Here is a 21,900-nt window from a genome sequence, read left to right as displayed (position 1 = left end):
CCCAGCTCCAGGAAGTACCCCTTGGTCCCAAGTAGTTTTTCTCTTAATAGATGATCTCTGAAGTGTGCCGTGCACAACCTGTTCAGCCCTGTGTGGCAGCCCTGCTCACACTCACACCTGGTAGCAGATCATGGTCCCTGGGAACCCCATCACCACCATTAAAACCTCCTCCACACTCTGAAGCCTCTTTGTAAATGCTCCCTGACCTTCTCTACTCAGTCCTCCCCTCCTTTCACCTGTTCCAGGAGTGTTGGACACAGAGGCAGACAAGTTCCCTCTTCTGAAACTCCCTCTGGCTTCTCTGACTGCTCTGCTTGGATTTCTAGCTACTTCTCTGGCTCTCTTCCTGCCCCTTGGGGGGCTCCTTCAGTGTGTAGGGCCCCCTTCCCTCAACCTTGATACTTTTCTCCAGGCCATCTTGACAACTCCTAAGGCCTTGTTTCTATCTCCACAGGGATGCTTGAGTCTCAGCCCCCTATCTTTCACTCCATTCCCCCTATAAGATGACCCTTAGGCACCCCAAACTCATTGTGTAAAGTCAAGCCCATCTCCTCTCCTAAGAACTGCTCCCCCTCCCCGTATTAGTCTGGGTGGTCTTTCCCCTGAAACCCCATCAGCACCAGGTCTTCCCTGTCCTCTCCAGCCCCACCATCCCACCTTTGGCCAGGGCACCCCCTGCACCTTCTGTCTGGCCTCTCATTGTCCTCGGTTTCATCCAGCCTGGTCCATTCTCCACAGGCAGTAGGTTGGCCTCTGCGTATCTGACCCTGTCCATTCTCAGTTTCCCCTTGGCCCTTCATCTCTGGCCAGTTCCTCCTCAGGAGGTCCTAGCTCCAGCCAGACTGAACTTCTTCGTTCCCTGAATACACTCTGCTTTCCCAAGCTGTCACATCTTTGCACAGGCTGTTCTGGACATCATTTTCCTCTTTCCTTCACCTGGCTAACTCCTGCCTACCCTTTAGGTATCAGTTCAGCCACCACTTCTGTGGGATACCTTCCCTGGACCCTAGGCTAGGTCAGAAACCTCTTCTTCACTTTCATAATGACCCGTGCTTCTCCCATCATAGCCTTTGTCTGCAGCCCCTTTTGAAAGGGCCACCTGCTCCTCAGGGCTCCACACACCAAGGTCAGATCCAGGTCAAATCACTCTGTGCCTGATTCCCAGCCTCAGAGGTCCTGGATCTCAAAATTTATTAAGTGCAGAGAGAACAAGGCCATGCCTGCAGGTCACCACAGTGAGCCAGTGGCCAGGCTGGGGTAAAACCCAAAACTCTTACCTTCCCCTGCAGGGTTCACCTGCTTCCCCGGATGCCATTGTGAGCTGAGTCAGGATCCTTGAGAGCCAGAAGGACCTTGACCAGCAGAGAGTTGGTAGGCTCTTGGCCTGCAGGGAAGGCCCCCATCAGCCAAGGCTTTTGAGAGCCCAGGGTGCTGGTAAAGAGGCTTTCTCAGAAAGGGGACTGGTATGTAGGTGACTCAGGCCAGCACATCCGATGAAAGGATTAATGAGAGCCCCTTCTCCCACAGAGCTGTGCAGCGGGAGTGTGGCCCAAATGTCATGCAGGGAGGGCAAGAATTCCTGAGGGGCGGTGGTGACAGCTGCTAGGGTCCCCAGGTTAATTATGTCCAACGTCACACAGAAGGGAATGTGCTGAGGTGGGACCTCTCCCACTTGCCCTTGGCTTCTCAGAGCACAGATCTCTCCAGGACTTACCCTGCTCCCCACCACACTGAAGTCTGAAGATCATCACCTCGATATTTGTTCAAGCTCCCACTCTCTCACCCTACTCCAGCCCCAAGGGACTCCTGGCTCTTCCCTGAGACTGCTTTGCGGGGTCCCACCTTTGAGCCTTTGTTCTTGCTGTGCCCTCTGCCTGCTCCATAGCTGGGCCCAGCCCATTGGCTCAGGAAGCTCAATAAACACTGGTGAATTGAATCACTCTGTAAATAAACAGAACAGGCTGCCTGACACTTAGGCGATCCACCTCCCCAAATTTGCTAAGCAAACAAACAACCCAAAGTGGGAAAAGAGAAGGGACCCATCCAATCTTTTCTGTGCCTCTGTTCCCAAAACTACACTCCTTACACTTCTTCCAAACAACTTTGCTTCCTCTGTTCCAGGCCTGAAATTTAGCCTGCCCTTCTTTGTGTCTGACCATCCTACCCTCAGTGTCAAGAAACCCTCTAGGATCCCCACCATGGCTGTACCCACCACCAACTTCTTTCTTGTCATTTAGCCAAGAGCAATGACTTGCTCAGTGTGCAAAGGACCATGGGACCTCATTCACTACTCCATGCCCACAGTCCGCCCACCACAGGGACTTGAAAGATGTGCAATAAATATCTTAATATCTGCTGAATTATGAATGACTACAGACCTTACAACAATGGGATATTTTCTCCCTTTCTGAAGTGGCCTGGATAATTTCCTGAGTCAGTGCCATCTCAGTTGGTTATTCCAAATTGCCCAAAGCCACAGGTTCTCGCTTGAGCTCCATCTGGTTCCTTGCTATTAATATTTCTCTAGTCTTTCTCGCTATTATTTTTCTTCTCCAGTTCCCCCCAGACCATGGAGTCCTGACAGTTTCACACTAAAGCTGAGAACCTTCTCCAAGATACTTCCTTGCTTATTTCCTGGAATCTGCTTTCCGTCCCTCTTTGCTTATAAAGCCAGGGACTCATTTACTGAGCCAGGAGTCTCTTTTCTGCAGTTTGCTTGCAGGAAATGTGAGAGGAGCAGGTGACATCATCTTTCACACCTACCCCCTCTCTTATCTAAAACCCAGGTTTGTTGTGTCATGAGAGGCTATGAAATTGCTGGTTTTCCCTTTGACATAGACAGTCCTCATTAAACCAGGGCCCTTGTACCTCCAGGGACTCACCCCAGGGCACTTGTAGAGTTGCCAAGATCCCCAGACTCCACAAGGACACAAAATCACCTTTGTTTCCTCACTAAGCTTCCACATAATGACAGCCTCAGGTTCTCCCTGGAAATCTAGAAAACTATAGGAATATATCTAATGCACTTCTAAGATACCAAACCTTCTCATCCTTCCTAGCCACCAGATACCACAAATGCACATTCTTTCTATTTATAATAACTTACTTTTTAAAAGACTTTATTATATTGCCCTGGCTGGTATGGCTCAGTGGATTGGACACCAAGCTGCAAACCAAAGGGTCACTGGTTTGAGTCCCAGTCAGGGCACATGCCTGGGTTACAGGTCAGGTCCCCAGTTGGGGTGTGCAAGAGGCAACCACACATTGATGTTTCTCTCCATCTCTTCCTCCCTCCCTTCTCCTCTCTCTAAAAATAAATAAATAAAATCTAAAAAGAAAGAAAAAAAGAGCTAAAGAAAATGGTGATAAGCAATTTATCAGATGTAGAGTTCAAAACACTGGTTATAAGGATACTCAAGGAACTTAGTGAGGACTTCAACAGAATAAAAAAGATCCAGCCAGAAATGAAGGATACACGGATTGAAATAAAGAACAATTTACAGGGAAACAACAGTAGAGTGGATGAAGCTGAGAATCAAATCAGTGGTTTGGAATAGAAGGAAGCAAAAAATATCCTATCAGAACAACGAGAAGATCCCTGGCTGGTGTGGCTCAGTGGATTGAGTGCCGGCCTGTGAACCGAAAGGTCGCTGGTTCAATTCCCAGTCAGGGTACATACCTGGGTTGTGGCCCAGGGCCCCACTTGGGGGCGTGCAAATGGTAAGCAATTGATGTATCTCTCACACATCTGTGTTTCTCTCCCCCTCTTTCTCCCTCCCTTCCCCTCTCTCTAAATAAATAAAACCTTTTTGAAAAAAGAGTCCTGGCTTGTGTGGCTCAGTGGATTGAGCACTGGCCCACAAACCAAAGGGTCACTGGTTCAATTCCCAGTCAGGGCACATGCCTGGGTTGTGGGCCAGGTCCCCAGTTGGGGGTGTGCTAGAGGCAAATATTCTCTCCTTCTCTTTCTCCTTCTCTTCCCCTCTCTATAAACGTAAATAAAGAAAATCTTAAACACACACACGCACGCAAAGAAAAAAGAATCCAGAAAAATGAGGACAGTATAAGCAGTCTCTGGGACAACTTCTAAGGTCCAACATTTGTATCATAGTGGTGCCAGAAGAAGAAGAGAAAGAGCAAGAAATTGGAACTCTACTTGAAAAAAACAATGAAAGAAAACTTCCCTAATTTGGTGAAGGAAATAGATATGCAAGTCCAGGAAACACAGGGAGTCCCAAACAAGATGAATGCAAAGGGGCCCATTCCAAGACACATCATAATTAAAATGCCAAAGGTTAAAGATAAAGAGAGAATCTTAAAAGCAGCAAGAGAAAAGAAGAGAGTTACCTACAAAGGGGTTCCCATAAGACTATGAGCTGATTTCTCAAAAGAAACTTTGCAGGCTAGAAGGTATTGGCAAGAAATATTCAAAGTCATGAAAAACAGGGACCTACAGCCAAGAAAGCTATCATTTAGAATCAAGGGGCAGATAAAGAGCTTACAAAACTAAAGGAGTTCATCATCACCAAATCATTATTATATGAAATGTTAAAGGGACTTATTTAAGAAAAAAAAGATCAAAAATATGAACAATAAAATAGCAATAAATACAGACTTGTCAACAATTGAATCTAAAGAACAAACTAAGCAAACAAGAAGAACAGAGACAGAATCATGGACACTGAGAGCATTTTGATTGTTGCAAGATGGGACAGGGAGTGGGGAATGGGAGAAGAGGCGAGGGGATTAAGAAGTACACAATAGTCATGGGATGTAAAGTACAGTATAGGAAATGGAGTAGCCGAAGAACTTATACACATGACCCATGGACATGAACAATGATGGGGGGATTGCCTGAGGGAGTGGGGGGTACTGGGTAGAGGTGGGCCAAGGGGGAAAAATCAGTATGACTATAATAGAATAATCAATAAAATATAATTAAATATATATATATATATAATTAAAAATAAATAAATAAAAGGCTGAGTGTGTATTTGTGTTAACTTTCTCAGGAACTCCATGTCCAAAATTATTATGAATTTCAAGATGGCTGTAGCAGAGCATTAAACATCCTTGCCATACTTTTGAACGGGGAGCCCTGTGTAACCACATAGCTCTCAGGCCCTGCTTTCACCTCTGAATAACTAGGTTCATTGCTCAGACTCTTGTCCACTGGGAAGATTCTCCCCACAGTTGGGGGTGGAGCGAAGAGCAGTTCATTTTGTTTCCTTCATACCAAGTCAACGCGTCCTTAAACTAAGCTTGGGCTTTCTCGCCTTCCATTAGCTTGCACCATAATACATAGGTGTGAGCTAAGTGAGGGGCATCAGGCCAATAGTGTTAGGTGACATTGGTGTTTGAGCCACCAGTTTACACAGATTACTTGAACTATTTGGACCTGCCCAAACTTGAGCTGGGGTATACAACATCTAAATAATGATGGATTTGCTATTTGGCGTGGCCAAGCTAATGATTTTGTGGATCTGCCAGTACTCAGTTCGTGATGGTTAGTTCTAGCCACACAGTCACATGGTAACCCATGATCATGAACTCAGTCAATATCAAGGTCAGGAATTACTCTTCTAATGCTGTAGAGTTCTTTAATGCAGATGACCTGGTCTCACCAGACCTAGAGGTCCTCCCTGTGACTCTCTTTTAGAGCCTTGCCCAAGGCTCCCCACAACCTCTTTCTCTATGAGGGAAAATGCCTGATCATGGGGCTCAAGTGGAAAGACTGCTCATACTGCAGCCTGGACCTGCAGCAGAGTTTTTACTTTTTCTAGAAATCACTCAAAATCGGCAACCTTCCACATGCCTGATAAATGGATCAGAACGGAAGGCCAAACTGTTATATTTTTTCCTCTAAAACCCAAACAAGAACAGAGGTAAAAACAAACAAACAAACTACATGAAAAATAGAAAGCAAATAGTAACATCATAGAATTAAACCAAGCCTCAATAACATGTGACAATTAGATGTAAATGTACTAAAATGTCAGGTAAGGGACAGAGATTCTCAAATGAATAAAAAAGCAAGACCCAATTCTATGCTGTCTATAATTGCATACACTTTAAATGTAAAGACATAAATAAGATGAAAGGAAATGGGTGAATAAAGATACACCAAGCTAACAGTGATATAAGAAAGCTGCAGTGGTTTTATTAATATCTGAGAAGGGATATGTTAAGAGAATTGGTGTTACCTAAGCTAAAGAGGGAAATCTATCTGGATAAAGAGTCCATTCACCTAAAAGTCATAATAATCATACACGTGTATGTATCTAGTATAATGGAGCTTCAAAATAGCTGAAGAGAAGAGCTGAAAATAAAGGGAAAAATTAGACTAATCTATAATAATTACTGAAGATTTTTGCACCCCCCTCCCACCAATGGATAGAACAACCAGACTAAATAATGAGGAAATACATAGCCCAGAAGAACACTGTCAACTATGCTGATGTCACTGACATTTATAGAACACTAAATTCAACAGCAGTAGTAGTCATGTTCTTTTCCAGCAAACATGCTACCTTCACCATTATAGACCATACGTTCACCCATCAAACAATTGTAATAAATTTTAATATTTTATTTATTTATTTATTTTTAGAGAGAGGGGAAGGGAGGGAGGAAGAAAGAGAGAAACATCAATGTGCGAGGGAGATTCATCAATCAGTTGCCTCTGGCATGCTCTCAAATGGGGGACCTGGCCTGCAACCGAGGCACATGCCCTGACTGGGAATCAAACTGGCAACCTTTCAGTTCACAGATCAGCACTCAATTTACTGAGCCACACAAGCCAGGGCAATTTTAATAAAACTCTGACCACAGTGGAAGGAAATTAAAATAAATAACAATGAGATATATCAAAAGATCTTAAATATTTGGAAATTATAAAACACACATCTAAAGAATCCATAGGTCACAGGAGACAAATTAGGAAATATTATAAATGGAATGATAATAAAAATGTAACATATGAAAACTTGTGGGATATGCTGGAGAAGTAGTTAGAGGAAAATGTATAGCTTTAAACACTTAACATTGTAGAGAAGAAAAATGAAAGTGGGGATTAGTCTACCAACATTCTCATGCCTTTGTGGTTACAGTGCAGAGTAAGAGCATTGCAGGGCAAGGGACTCCTTCCCCTGGTTCCCTGCCTACAGGCCCTCTACTCCCCTCCATATGGTTTCCCAGAATATCCTTCTAAAACACAAATCTGCTTGTGTCACTCCTCTGCTCTAAACCTTCCCATGGCTCCCCATTGCTTCAAGGTGAAATTCAAAATGGACCTTGGCAAGTTGGCCTTTTTCGGTCTTGCTCCTGTTCACTTTTACCTCTTATGCTATGCCCTGTTCGTTATTGTGTGCATCCAGCTTCCTGAGCTGTCCCTTGAAATCACAAATTTTCTCCCTCTTTTTTGCCCTAGCACTAGGGTTGCAAGATAGAATGCAGAACTCCTCTTAAACTTTAATTTCAGAGAAATAATGAATAACTTTTTGGTATGTTTCCAATGTTGCATGGGACAAATATATATATATATATATACCCTGGCTGGTTTGGCTCAGTGGATTGAGCGTCGGCCTGCGAGCTAAGTGTCGCTGGTTCGATCTTCCAGTCAGGGCACATCAGAGAAGGAAAACTCTGATTCCAAAAAACCTCCGCTGCCTTGCGGCATACCTCTTCAGGGGAAAGGCTAAGGGAGTAAACCCCGACAGAAAATCCGGAGCCGGAGTCCCTAAGGCGGTTTGACGTTGTAGTCAACACCGGCAACTCCTGCGGCGCACCTGAAGCCAAGCTGTATTGACTCCGTCTTTCCCTTGGATCCTTCAGCTGCGAAGAGAGGGGGGGTCTGCTGCATGGGCAACAGCAGACCCTCCATATCACCCTGCCCAGGCTCTGTAGCTTCATCTTCACTGGAGAGGACACTCCAGCGTCATCACAAGATGTCGATTCAACACAGGAGGAGACAGATACCGTGTCACTCCCGAGTCGGACTGCACAGCAATTTTCGGCGGTGCAGATAGACTCTTAAGAAGCTACACCATCGTCTCTCGAGACGGACGGCTGCCGACGATATATATATATATATATATATTTTTTTTTAAGTATTCATTGTTTATCTGAAGTTTAAATTTAACTGGGTGTTAAATTTTTATTTTTTATTTGCCAAATCTGGCAACCTCATCCAGAACTAGCACATGGTGTTCCATCTGTCTGTTCCCTGCTACTTTGCACAGCTAACTCCTTTTCCTGAGTCAGGTCTCAGCTGAGAAACAGCCTCCCCCAGGAAGACAGTTCTCCCTCCCCCTCCCTCAGGCTGAGGCTACAGTCCTCTCATTATTGTGTCTGAGTTGTGCTTGCTAGGTGCTAACTCCTCAGCCCCTGGTATAGCGTCTAACACTTGGTGGCCCACTCAATAAGTGCTTGTTGAAGGAATAAGTGCTGACTTAGGTCCTAGCTCCAGGGATCAAGAGATGGCCCACTTCCTGCCTTGCAAGCCTGGGGCCCCCGGTTTTGGGAGGAGGCAGGGATGCATCAGTTATCTACCACCGCAAACAAACAATTCCAAAAGCTAGTGACTTAAAACAACAGCAATCATGTAGTTTGCTCACAAATCTGCAAAATGGGCAGAACTCAGCAGAGACAGCTTGTCTGCTCTATGCAGCATCGGCTGGGGCTGGAGGATCCAGTTCCAAGCTGACTCACTCACAGGGCTTTCAAGCAGGTGCTGTGTGCTGCTTCTCTCCACATGTGCCTCTCTACAGGGTGGCTTGGGCTTCCTCACAGCAGGCGTTTGGGTCCCCGAGGCCAAGTATTTTAAAAGAGATAGGAAATGGCAGATGTTAGCTTTTTACAGCCTGTATCTGAATACTGATGCCTGTCACTTCTACCATATTCACTGGTTATGCAGCTGCAGAGTCCATATTCAAGAAGAGGGAACGTAGACCGATCTCTTAATGGGACAAGTGCTAAAAAATTTTGTCACCATGCTTTAAAGCCACCACAGGAGATAATACAGAAAGACATCAACATAGCTCATCATCTGCACCCAGTTTGGGTGAATGATAGTACATAGGATACCCTTCTCTCCATAGGTCATTGAGTAGCATGGGACCAGTATGTACAGAGCAGCCCTGGAGTGACATAGGGCAGCAGGGAGAGAGGGAGGGAGAAAGAGAGAGAGAGAGATGAGAGTGGATGAGAAATAGGGAGTCTTCCCTTGAAGGCTGAAGGACCTAAGCAACTCAACCGTTGCAGACACTTAAAATAATCACGTCTGAAAGGAGGCTGCACAGTTGGCACCTGTTACGGGTCCCTTGGGCTGTTGTAAACAGAAGTTTTGAAACTGAATTCTTTTCTTTTGATTTTGAAAAAATTAAATCTATTGAAGGTTGACATAATAGTAAAATAAACAACCCACACACACCATCTAGTTTCACTAATGATTAATATTTTGCCACATTTGCTCTTTGAAAGTAAATTACAAAAAAGACAGTTCTTCCCCGAATCCTTCAGCATACACGCCCCCAGCGGTGTACTCTCTGCGCCTCCAATGGGGGTGATTTTGTCCCCCGGGGGACATTTGAGAACGTCAAATGGAGACATTTTAAATTACATTTTTATTGAGAAAAAATGCACCTAACATAAAATTCACTGTTTTAACCATTTTGAAGTGTACAGCCCAGTGTTTTTAGTGTATTCATGACACGATGCAAACATTATTACTATCTAAAATATTTTTGCTTGTTGCAATTGAAGGGGGGGGTGTGCTCCTGACATCTAGTGGGCAGAGGCCAGAAATGCTGCTAAAAATCCCAGAATTATTTGGCCCCAAATGTCAAGTGTTGAGGTTGACAAACGCTGCTTTACACAATTACAGCACCATTATCACACCTAAGGAAATCAACAGCAATTCAGTAGTATCATTCTCAGTTGCCTCAAGAACGTCTTTTTAACATTCAAATTTTAGTTCAGGAGCTCAGGTTCACGTATTGCATTTGGTTACATCTCTTTAGTCTCTTTTGATCTAGAAGAACATTCTCTGCCCACACTCAGCCTTTTTGTTTGTTTGAGTCATTGTGTCATTTATTTATTTATTTTAGTTCATGCCTGTTTTATAGCATCATATTCTGGATTTATCTGATTTCTTCTTCAAATTAGATTCGTGTTACACATTCTTGGCAAGAATACTACACTGGTGACTATTGCATCACATCAGGAAGCCCATAATATAAGGTGCCTGTATTATTTATGATGTTGAAATTGGATGATAATGTAGTTTAGAAGACAGAGCTAGGTGCAGCCTTCCACACCCCACCCACCCACGTGTGGCATGCAGGTGGCCACCCTGGTTGGCTTAGCCTTTCTGAAAAGTAAGGATAGCCTGGGGAAATCCTCACTAGCGGAAATCCTCAGAACCTCTTCCCTCCTCTTTGCTGCCCCACCTTCAAGGGTCAAGGGAAAGGTCCCAAGAGTTGGGTTTTCCCTTTGTTATTGCAGGTTGGCTGGGAGGACTTGGGAGGACTCCTGGGACTTCAGCTCTTCCTTGGTTCCCAAGAAGAAAACTAGAGGGCAGAAGTGGGCAGAGTCCCTCGAGCCTGGAACCCAGAAGCCAAGGGTTTGGTCCAATGCGGGTCAAGGGGTGATGAGGCTGGAAACTGCAGGGCCTGTTAGCATTTCTGCTGCGAACAACTATGCAAAAGCTGTATTGGAAGTCACTTCCTACCTTCCTCCTTTCAAGAAGCTCCCTACACCTTTAGGAACACCCATCTTAAATAAGACCTCCTTGAGGAAATCTACCAGGCTGCAGGAAGAAAGAAATCGCTCCTGTTCTCCAAGCACTTCAGGCTAGAACCTCATTGAGGACAGAAGTTCTATACCATTACACTGGAAGTGGAAACCTGATGCAACGAAAGAGAGGTCGAAGGGCCATGTGCTTTAGTGAAATTGAAGAATATTCCTGCGTACTTAAAATGCAATCAATGTAAGTCTGTGTTAAAATATATGTAATGCCCAGTGCCATTGTGTCTCAGCATCAATGCTGTGGTTGGGGGGGAGTTCACTGGAGTGTCAGACTCCTCATTTTGACTCACCTGGCTCCATGACTTACAAGCTATGTCGTGATCTCATACAAAACTGTGACGATACTCAAATGTCTCTCCAGTTTAACCCTTTCTTGATTGCTCAAATACAGCTCGACTACTTATCCTAGTTACAAAACACCTGAGCACGTGACTTTCAAGGCTGCGCTGAGGAAGAATGAGTTCCTACATCCAAAATCTTTCTTTTTTGTGAGCTGAGAATTTGCCCAAAGTCCATACCTGCTCAGCCCAAAATCTAAACCGGGCTCCCAAGGACAGATTGCTGGCCCAGGTGACCCACTCTACCTCCAAGGCCACACAGCAGGGGCAAGGCCTATGGAAATCAAGCCTTTTGTGGAAGTCACAAGCTGACCTTTGGGGATGCTTAGGGCCTGTGGGGCTCAGCTAAGGGTCAAGGCAGTACCGTCAGGCCCCACCCAAATCAGAGGAACTCACCATGAGTTCTCTAGAAAACCTAACAATAGCTTAAGCAAATTTTTGTTCCATGTTTGTTTCATACAATACAATATCAGCCTTCAGCAGTAGAAGCCAGCAGGACTGGGACTCAGGAATTCTGGGACAAAAGTGACTCTCTCCTATAGGAAGTGAATGAGGAAGCAGAAGACTTCAGAGACAGCTGAAGTCAGTTTGGATCTACAAGGGGAGCAAGCCTGAGAAGGAAGCATTTACCACAGAAAATGTGGACAGGAGATATAAAGAAATTGAAGATATCAGTTGGGAATGTGTTTAGCAACAAGTAAGAAAAAAACTAACAATGGCTTAAAATTTTTTTTGTTTTATGTTTGTCTCATGTAATACAATATCAGGAGGTGAGCAGACCGGGGTTGGTACAACTGCTTTACAATACCATGAAGGCGTAGTTCTTTTCTTGTCCATCATCCTTAGCAAGTTAGTCCATCCCAAGGCTGTCCCTTCATGGTCACAAGTTGGCTGCTGAAGTTCTAGGCATATATTCACATTGTGGGCAGGAACAGAAAGGGAAAAGAAGCAGAAGGGGGAGGTACCTTTGCCAGTGTCAACAAAAGGTTGCTGCCACCAATCTAATGCCAACGGGAGTCCCCAATCTAGGGTATGGTCAAAGAATAATCTATTTGGGTAAACAATTTGCAAAATGAAGAGAGACAGAGCCTCCCAGAGGAAAGTGAAAGTGCTCTCCAGAAACAAAGAGAAAGCCCACTTTTGTAGAGGAAGTTCCCACCCGGGGTCCCTGACTGGTTTATTTCTATGCAAATGAGGAATCCAAATCTGCACTGTCTGATTGGTCCAAATAGCACTGGCCTGATTGCATGGAATCGTGCATCCAGATTCGTCATTATGGAGCTGCTCTAATTGGTCAGTAGATGCAAATGAGGCAACTAGCTGTGCCTGCCACACTAAGTCCTTATAAAATCAAGAGGCACTAAAACCAGCCCTATTTATAGGAGCCAGTAAATTATTTTTCTAATTTAAGATAGTTTGACTCAAGCTTTCTGTTCATTACAACTGACATCATCTCACTGGTACCATTTGCTTTTCCTTTTACTATTTTTATTGTGCATTATAAACAACAAAACCCACTAACATACGATACTGCTTTTCTTCACATTTGTACGGATTTTAGGAAATTATTGCCTTTTCCCTCATAGGAATAACCTAGAGACAAAAAGGTAGCACCACATTGTGAAATCTACAAATCCCAGAAGTCAACATCTTGAAGACAATCCCCAGGGAAGAAAAACAAGTGTCACAAGAGACAGACAAACAGATAAGAACACAAGCTGAGGAAAAGACCATTTTCTATGCCACTGACCCAGAGAGTAAGTACCGTTTTTCTCCCGGCACCCTCTGCCACCACCTCAGAGGGGTGGTTTTGGTCTGCGGTCTGAAGAACTCTTTTAAAATGACACAATGATTATTTTGAGGAGAATTGCAATGAGAAAGGTACAAGTATGAATAAGCATCATGCCAAAGTCCAAAGGCAGGAAAGAACCCACAATGAAAAGGAAACCTGTGCAACCACCACCCAGATCAAGATACAACAGTCTCCTCTTATCCGCAGAGGGTACATTCTAGGACTCCCAGTGGATGCCTGAAACTACGGATAGTGCTGTTTTTTCCCTACACATACATACTCATGATAAAGTTTAATTTATAAATTAGGCACAGTAGGAGATTAACAACAATAACTAATAATAAAATCGAACAACTGTAACAGTATATTGTAATCAAAGTTATGTGAGTGTGATCTCTCCCTGTCAAAACATTTCATTATACTGTTTGCACCTTTCACTTACAGGAAGCACTTTATGGCTTCTCTTTGACACACCAAACTGTCAGCATCACTATCTTGTGCTTCGGGGCCATTAAAATAAGGGTGACTTGAACACATGCATTGCCATAACAAGCTGGCTACTAATGGGTGGGAAGCTCTACAGCGTGGCTACCCTGGAACAAAGGGATGATTCACGTCCTGGGCAGGACGAAGTGGGATGGAATGAGATTTCATCACGCTGCTCAGAACAGCATGAAATTTTAAACTGAGGAATTGTTTATTTCTGGAATTTTCCATGTAATATTTTTGGACCTCAGTTGACAGTGGGTAACTAAAATCTTAGAAAGCGAAGCCTTGGATAAGGGGTCACTAGTGTATAAAATATTTCCAGCACTACAGAAGCCTTACTCATTCCCCTCCCGCAGTCACTATTCAGAGTTCTATTGCCATTTATTATAGTTTTGCCCAGTTTGGAACATCACGTAAATAGAATCATACTATATTTGCTATTCTGTGGCTGGCATCTTTTGTTCAGTAGTAGGTCTGTGAGAGTCATCCATGTTGTTGTGTGTACCATTTCATTCGTTTTTTAAGTTGTTTTGTGTCCAGTTGTGTGTGTGTGTGTATATATATATATATATATATAATTATTTGTCCATTTGATGGATATTTGAATTGTTTCTAGCTTTTAGCTATTATGAGTAAAATTGCTGAGAACATTTTATACATGCCTTATACTAGATGTTGCACTGATTTTTTTCGGGTTTGTACCAAGGAGTGAACTTGCTGGGAAGAAGGTCAGGTGTAGCAGTTATAGTAAGTATTACAGTTACCAGTTCCTCGACCACACTCAGTACTGTCAATCCTTTTCATTTTAGCTCACCTCATCAGTGTATCTCATTGTGGTTTTAATTCGCATTTCTCTATGGATTAAATTTCTCCAGTGATATTGAACACCTTTCCACATGCTTATTGGCCATTTGGAAATCCTCTTTCATGAAGAGCCTGTTCAAGTCCCTTTTCCTTCATGATGGTGGAATTTCTTACATATTCTGCATGAGTGTTTTTTTGTTTGTTTTTTTAGTATGTGGATTGCAGTGTTCTTTTCTTTTCACTTTTATAATTGTCTTTAATTACTAGCCAGAAGGTCTTAATTTAAATGCTCTAATTTGTCAAACCGATGGGTAGTACTTCGCCTTGTTTAAGAAATATTTGCGTATTTCAAGGTTATAAAAATGTTTTTTTTTCTAAAAGCTCTATTGTTTTACCTTCAACAATTATGTTTTATAATCCATCTTAATTTTTATGGAGGCTGTAAGGTACAGGTAAAACAGTTACTTGCTCCAACACCATTTATTGAAAATATCTTTCCCGCACTTAAAGAAGCTTACATAATTTATTTTCAATCATTCTTTTATAATATACACACTTAAATATTTACATTGCTTTAGCTGCATCCGATAAGTTTTGGTATATTGTATTTCATTTTCATTCATTTTGACACTTTCCATTTTCCCTTGTGATTTCTTCTTTGATTCATGGATTATTTAGAAACATCTCTAAGAGCATAAGGACACTTAGCACAGCTCCAGCAGCCAACTCAGCCCACGGCCTCATGGGGGATGAGCTGAGGGTGGGTGGAGCGGCTGCTTGCTTTTGTTTGCACACCGTTCCCGCCTAGAGCTCTGTGGATGGGTGAACTGCTTCCACAATCAAGAGGTGTGTGGGGAGACACCTTAGGGCAGAATGTCTGATGTACCTTCTGCCCCAGACACACACACATACACACACACACACACACACACACACACACACACACACACACACACACACACACGATCCTTCTCTAGCTTTAAAACATTCCCTGGGCTATATACGAGGAAGAAAGGAAAGCAAGCCAGCCCCTTCCTAGGTGAGTGATAGCAGGCACTTAACCTCTAAGCCCCGATTTCCTGCTCTTTAAAACGGGGATGATAATGTTTAGTTCAATGTTCTGCTGAGAGTTAAATGTGTGAGATGGGGGTTTTGCTGTGGAGCACTGGATAATCGTGTAGCAAGTAGTAAAGGGGTGAGGCGGGGAGGAAAACTTGCCTCTATACCAGATACCGATACAAGGTCTAGCTTTGGGCACAGTTGGGAGGAGGACACTTACCAGGGTTTGGTAAACAGTTTATGCAGGACCTACGGCTGGCAGGGGTGGGGGGACCCTGTGAGGTCCTCCCATACTGGGCTGGGGCTTTGGTACCTAGGAGATCGCTGTGCCCCAGGGGGGCTGGTTTAAGCTGCAAGGTTATCTTTTCCATCTAATGTCCCCAGTGACTGCTCCTCTTGTAACTCAACTCCCTCAAATTGCCACACCTCCACCTCCCAGGCCTGCTTTTCAGCCAGAGGCAGAGGATGGGATAGGGTAAAAGCAGAAAGGAGAAAGTCCAGAGGATCCTGGGAACAGCTGCAGGTCTCTCTGCTCTCTCCAGCTGACCCTGAGCTCACCTTGAACCTGTTGAAAGCCAGGCATGGGCTCATCCTTGTACCTGGCATCCTAGATAGCATCTTCTAGCCTATGTCCAGAGTTCCCGCAGCCTCTGTTCTTACCTTCACAGACCCTGAGTGAGCAGGTTGGAGAGCTGCTGGGTCTCTAGCAGAAAGAACGGTTTCTAAGTTGAGAATGATTTCCAGGTAATTCAATAATTCCTGTTGTGCAAATACCTTTGTTGAGCCACTGAACATACTCAGGGAGTTGGGTTGCTCCCTTCTATGGGGATGGATTAGGAACAATGCAGAGGACATCCTGAGTGCACCCTCCCCAGCCCAACAGGGCCGTGCCTCTGTGGATGGCTGCTGGGACTCAAAATGTACCTCCCCAGAAATCCTGTAATACTCAGGGGTCTTCTCACTGCCTGGAATGGAACAAGCTCCTTACCACTTTGTGTGGGGTTCCTCTGAATATGGGGGCTGATGTCCTGCTTTGGACATGAGGACTCACCCCAAGGCAGAAAATAGGGTGCTGCAACACCCCCAGAAATTAGATTTCACACAGAAAAGTGGGGCCTGGCAGGCAGGATTTGGACACTGTGGCTTGTAGATGTCTTCAGGAGGGGCTGGGGCCAGAATTTAGGATGACCTTTTCCACCTTAGAGGGGCCTGTGATGCAGACTGCAAGCCATAGCTAGTGAGTCAGATTGGCTGGGACTATTTGTCTTTGTCATCCCGAACCTTTTGTGAAGTTTCATCTGAGCAGTCCAGCCACAGCTCAGCTGTTCTGGGGACCCCAAGAAAGGGCCCATTTTCAGCACTGAAAGGGGAAAGGGTGAGGGAGTTAGGCAAGGCTCAGAATCTCTGGGCCTCCTTACAATCTGGTGTTCTGCCACCAGCTGGTCCTGTACCTTACCCCACTCTCCCTTGCTTGACTCCAGCCTACACTTTCTTTTTCTTCTTTTTCTAAAAATATTTGATTGATTTTTAGAGAGAGGGGAAGGGAAAGATAAAGAGAGGGAGAGTAAATCCATGTGTGGTTGCCTCTTGCATGCCCCCAATTTGGGACCCGGTCCGCAACCCAGGCATGTGCCCCAACTGGGAATCAAACCAGCAACCCTCTGGTTGGCAGGTGGCACTCAATCCACGGAGCCACACTAGCCAGAGCCAGCCTACACTTTCATTGCCAGAAGGCAAGTCCACAAAGCCTCGCTGACCCTAGAATCAGAAGCTGCGGGTCACCACGGCCTTTGACCTAGTCTCAGTTTAGATGCCTCGGCATAGTGCTGGTCAGGTAGCATGCCCTCAATAAACAGTTCTTGAATAAATGCGGTAATGGCAAGGGCTGGCATTTATGCAACAAATGTGACTCCCATCCTGGAACTCCTGATCACAGTGGGACCCCTGCAGCTGAGGGCTCCAGATACCAGCCTGAAATAACCCCTATCCATCCTGCTCCCCTCTCCCAGTGACTGAGGAGCTCATGTATCTTTAGATATCCTATGCCTTTTGGAAGTCTTAAAGATGAGCCACAGGGTCAGGGGCAGGGTCAGGGGCAGGGGCAGGGGCAGTGCACTGGGTGGGGACCTGGGTTTCAGAAAGAAGCTGGATTGGGGAGAGCCCGTGGGTGCTTATGGCTCTGCTGTCCCCTGCTGGACAAATCAGGAACAATGCCCTACTTTCAGGAGGAAAAAGTGTGTGGCGGGGGAGGTTCAAGCACCTCTCCTTGTCCTCATACTTGGTCTCTGGCACAGAGCATTCACACTCCCCTTTCACCTCCCTGAAGACAGGGTCCTTATGTTTGGGGTTTCCAGACTCACAAAATAAGCTCTGCATCCCCCCAGGTATCCCAAATCTTTCACCCAGAACATATCACACATTTCTGAAGTTCTTTTGCTGATAAGCAATGTCCTGGTGAAACTAGAAAAGCTGGCATTCATGCTGCCTGTCACTGCCGGAACCAATAAGTAGAGACAAGGATTGAATCTTTATGGGCACTTTATAAAGATGTTGGTGATCTGAGAAGACAATGGGTTATGTACCCTCAAAAACCGTCTTAACATCTCACCTCACACCGACCTTTTTATAAGGAGAAGAAAATGATGGTAAGGGGTTTGGGAAAAAAAACTAATCGGATAAGAGTTGCAGTATGGTGGCAATTTTCCTAGTATTTCTTTATCTGTTGATCAACAATTCTTTATCTGCCTCACAGATGTTCCCTCCCTGGGACACAATGGCTCAGATACCCTCTCCAACACTTGCAGACCCCCTGGGGCACAAGGTTGAATTGCTTATAGACCTTCTGGAGTCACGTAGTCATTTATTCCAGTTCCTGGAATAACAGTTTTCCACATGCATTAATCACTTAAGCCTAGCAACTATGGCTGAGGCTAAAATCGTTAACTCTTATGTTCCCTTTTCACTAGGCCCATCGCGTCAGTTCCTCACCAGTAAAATCGCCCATTTGGTGCATTAGGGAAGGAAATGGGCTCCTGAGGAGGGGCCTCTTGTAGACTACCAGAAGCAGGCAACTATGTTCATCAGGATGAAAGGTAAGTGTAAGGACTGACAAACCCAAGGAAAGCAGAAAATGATAGAAACTTGATTTGATAAACCAAGCCAAAGATTGGTTATTTGCAAAAACTAATAAAATTTGATTGATAAGCCAATGAAAACTTCACTTACATATATAGATATAGATAGATTTATCGAGAGAGCTATAGGCCATTTTTGGGTCAATTCCGTGGTGTCAGGAGGTAGGTGATACCTGCTGGAGGACAGAAGGAAGGTAGGGTGGGAAAGAGCGTAAACAAATGTTGATTTCCACCTGTGGACGCCACTTCGGTTCATGGGTGGCATGAGTGCTGCTGTGGTCTCAGCCTGCGCACACTCACAGCAGCTGGACACTGGGAAGGTGACTATGGATGTTTGCTGATTGACTCATGGACTGAATCAGCTCTGGGGGTAGCTGACTCCCCGGTCTGAGGTGACAGAAAACTCTACTGACTGTTTACCAGGGGCCCTTCAAGCAGGAAATAAGATTAGGACAGAGCCTTGCCAGCGTTAAGCTGTATAAACCGTGTGCCAGTTTTGGGTGCAGGAAACTTACAGTGTTCTTGCCTGGAATCTCTTCAACTCCTAATCAAGCATCATGACTGAGTAAAGGTCTCCTACCTTAGGAAGGCTTCCCTAGTCAACTTTCTTCCCTGTCCCTCGGTGCCCATCCTGTTCCCACATATCCCTGGGACATTCTTTTATCAAAGCACTGATCCCACTGCATTTAAATTTTTTTCTTTTGTTCTTAATTTTCATCACAAAAAATTTCTAATGTAAACAAAAGCAGCAGTGATAGAATAATGAAGCCCATCTACCCATCACCAACAACTTGTTGGTAATTTCAACAATTACCAACTCATGAACGATCTTGTTTCATCTATATCACCTCCCACTATCCCCCCTACTTTGGATTATTTGGAAGCAATCCCAGACTTCCTATAATTTTATCAGTAAATACGTCATTATGTTTCTCTAAAAGATGAGTCCTTTAAAATATTTTTAAAATATTTTATTAATTTATTTTTAGAGAGAGGGGAAGGCAGGGAGAAAGAGAGAGAGAAACATTGATGTGAGAGAGACACATTGATCAGTTGCCTTTGGTACTTGCCCTGACCAGGGACCAAATCCGAAAACCAGGCATGTGCTCTGACTGGGAAATTGATCTGGTGACCCTTCACTTTGCACAACGATGCTCAGCCACATGGGTCAGGATAAGCCCTTCCTAAAAATGGGAGGAGGATAAGCATAACACCATTATCAACACTAAAATAAATTTCAGTTATTCCTTAGTGTCATCAAATATTCAAATATCCAATGTTTATATTTCTCTGATCATCCCACTGCATTTTGATGGTTGGTTATCTTGCATCTCTCCGACTGGACCTGATCAGGGACCCAGGCTGCTAGTGTGAGTGCCTTAGCCCTAGTCCATTACTATTCATGGGGCTGATACACCTGTATGCACACACCCAGCTGAAGACAGTCACTGCTCTGTAGCTGAGTAAAGACACTGAGTGCCTGAGTGGGAGGAGGCTCCATCCTAGAATATGAAGAGCTCTCCTTAGCAGGGATGCTGACCAGGCCCACTTCAACTCAGTCAGGGCACCTTTCTAAAATCCACAAGCAGTCCCTGCTCCCTCCCCACTATCTCTTCAGTCAGAAACCCCAAGGATGGAGCCAGGGCACAGGGATTTGGGGAACGTGCCTCAGGTATATTTGTTCTTTCTACCCCCCAAGCAGCCCCACCAGGATGGGGTCACACGTGGGTGCCAGACACCTTCACCCTGCACCACTCTGAGAAGGGGAAGCCTTGGGGTGGTCACCAGGCCCAGTTACAGCCCACAGAAGAGAAAGATCAATGTCCAGGAAGGCCTTGACACCAGGTTAGCTTTGTGACAGAGCCACTAAAACAGCTAGCACCTTTCTCAGGGTAGAAACGGGGACCAGCCCTTTGCTGTAGTATCAGGGACCACTTTCTCAGAGAACTTTTCCCTGAGTCCCCAACCCCTACCCCCAGCAGTAGTGTAACCCCTTGAGCTCCTAGGACAGTTACCCTCAGCCAAACATAAGTGATCCCAGTGCCAACCTGATCCTAGAATAGACATCAGTGCCCATCTGTGGAAGAAGCTGCCATGGGACCACACTCTGCGGAGTGTCTCTTCCTTCCCCATGCAACCCGCACCCCAACACCAGTTGGTGTTGACACCAGACCAAAGGCTGTCAGATGACAACCTATGATATCTGCCTTCTGCTGAGAGAACTTTCTCAGGCCTTTGCCTGGTCAGAATATCCTGTGCGAACGTGGGTCAGCCCAGTTTGTACACCGAGGCCTCCAAGCTGATGGGCAAGGTGTGTTGATAAATCACCCTCCAGAAGGGCGAGGGAAGGCAGGGGTCCCGTGTGTCCTACCATCTCCATAAAAGAGCTGTTCTCACTGCAGCCTCTACTGATGAGGCCAGGTGTGGGCGGAGACCTAACAACGCAGGGAGGAAGGAAGCAACCATTAGCACTAATGAGGCCGGCAGCCTGAAAGCTTTTTACTGTGAAGCTGCTCGCCCACCCAGGGAACAGTCTGTTCTGCTTATTTGGCTTCCAGGAACCCTAGGCAGAAAGGGATTTGAGGGCCGGAGAAGGAGTGGGGGTCTTGGAGAAGCTCGGAAGGAGAAGGAGGAGGGGAGGCAGAGCCAGAGATGGAAGCAAGAGGGCCTGCGTAGGCTAGGCGGGCTTCTTCCGTTCCTTTCTCCCCCAAAAACCTCAGGATCTACGTCTGCACCCCATATTTGCCCCACTCTGGCCACTGGCCCATCACCCCCTTCAATGTCCTTGACCCACGCATGTTCCTGGAAGCAAAGTAAACAACATGCTCTGAGTATCTCAGTGAGCATCTCTGGGGCCACAAATTAAATTAAGCTCTCAGGGCCGCCTGCCTTGTTACTGCTAATGGCTCCAGCCTGCCCACCCTCAGGTCCCTGGCCTGTAGAAATTTTGGGGGCTCTGGGCACCCTATCTTGTTCCCAAGCTTTAACTGGCTCCTGGAGACCTCACCCACAATTGGAGATGGTCACCCTCTTGCAGAGCACCCAAAAGCTAAGATTCTAGGGAGAGAGGCCTGAACTGTACCTCCCACCCCTCTGGGGAGGGCTCCTTATGCCCTGGATGCAGGGAATAGTCACGTGTGGGCCCTTCATTAGACCCTGCTATATAAGTTGAGGGCACAGGGTGGCCAGGAACTCTCCGGGCAAGGATCCAGCAAGCAGAAGTAAGTCCTCAGGTTGTGCAGAGAGTCCTACTCTCTGGGGGGCTCTCTTAGGGGTTGGGCATTTAGAGGGTGCTGCAAGGATTAGGAGGGACTAATTGGTGGGTCTTCCTGCCGAGCCAGGACATGCTGACCACAATGCTGAGCTGTGCCCTGCTGCTGGCACTACCTGCCATGCAAGACGCCCAGATGAGCTTGGCACCCCTGGAGGGCATCAGAAGGCTTGACCAGGCCCTGTTCCCAGAGCTGTCAGGTTAGTT

The 21,900-nt window shown here is 45.4% G+C and overlaps 1 protein-coding gene across 2 annotated transcripts in view; it reads left to right on the top strand.

Moving 5' to 3' along the window:
* The window catches only part of AGRP (agouti related neuropeptide), a 58,385-nt gene that overhangs the window by 35,801 nt on the left and 684 nt on the right, over nt 1-21,900 (top strand). Inside the window, exons 2-3 of one of the 2 annotated variants that reach the window (XM_090259574.1) lie at nt 18,255-18,380; nt 21,764-21,893. In XM_090259574.1, the coding sequence (XP_090115700.1) occupies nt 21,767-21,893 (127 nt within the window). In that variant the 5' untranslated portion in view covers nt 18,255-18,380; nt 21,764-21,766. Of the gene's footprint in view, nt 1-18,254; nt 18,381-21,581; nt 21,644-21,763; nt 21,894-21,900 lie in introns of those variants that run through there. The other variant, XM_090259575.1, reaches the window with a different exon arrangement.

Source organism: Furipterus horrens, unplaced genomic scaffold (assembly GCF_987537825.1).
Source record: "Furipterus horrens unplaced genomic scaffold, mFurHor1.1.pri manual_scaffold_13, whole genome shotgun sequence".
Taxonomy (NCBI): Eukaryota; Metazoa; Chordata; class Mammalia; order Chiroptera; family Furipteridae; genus Furipterus; species Furipterus horrens.
This window is presented reverse-complemented; position numbering and strand designations above follow the sequence as displayed.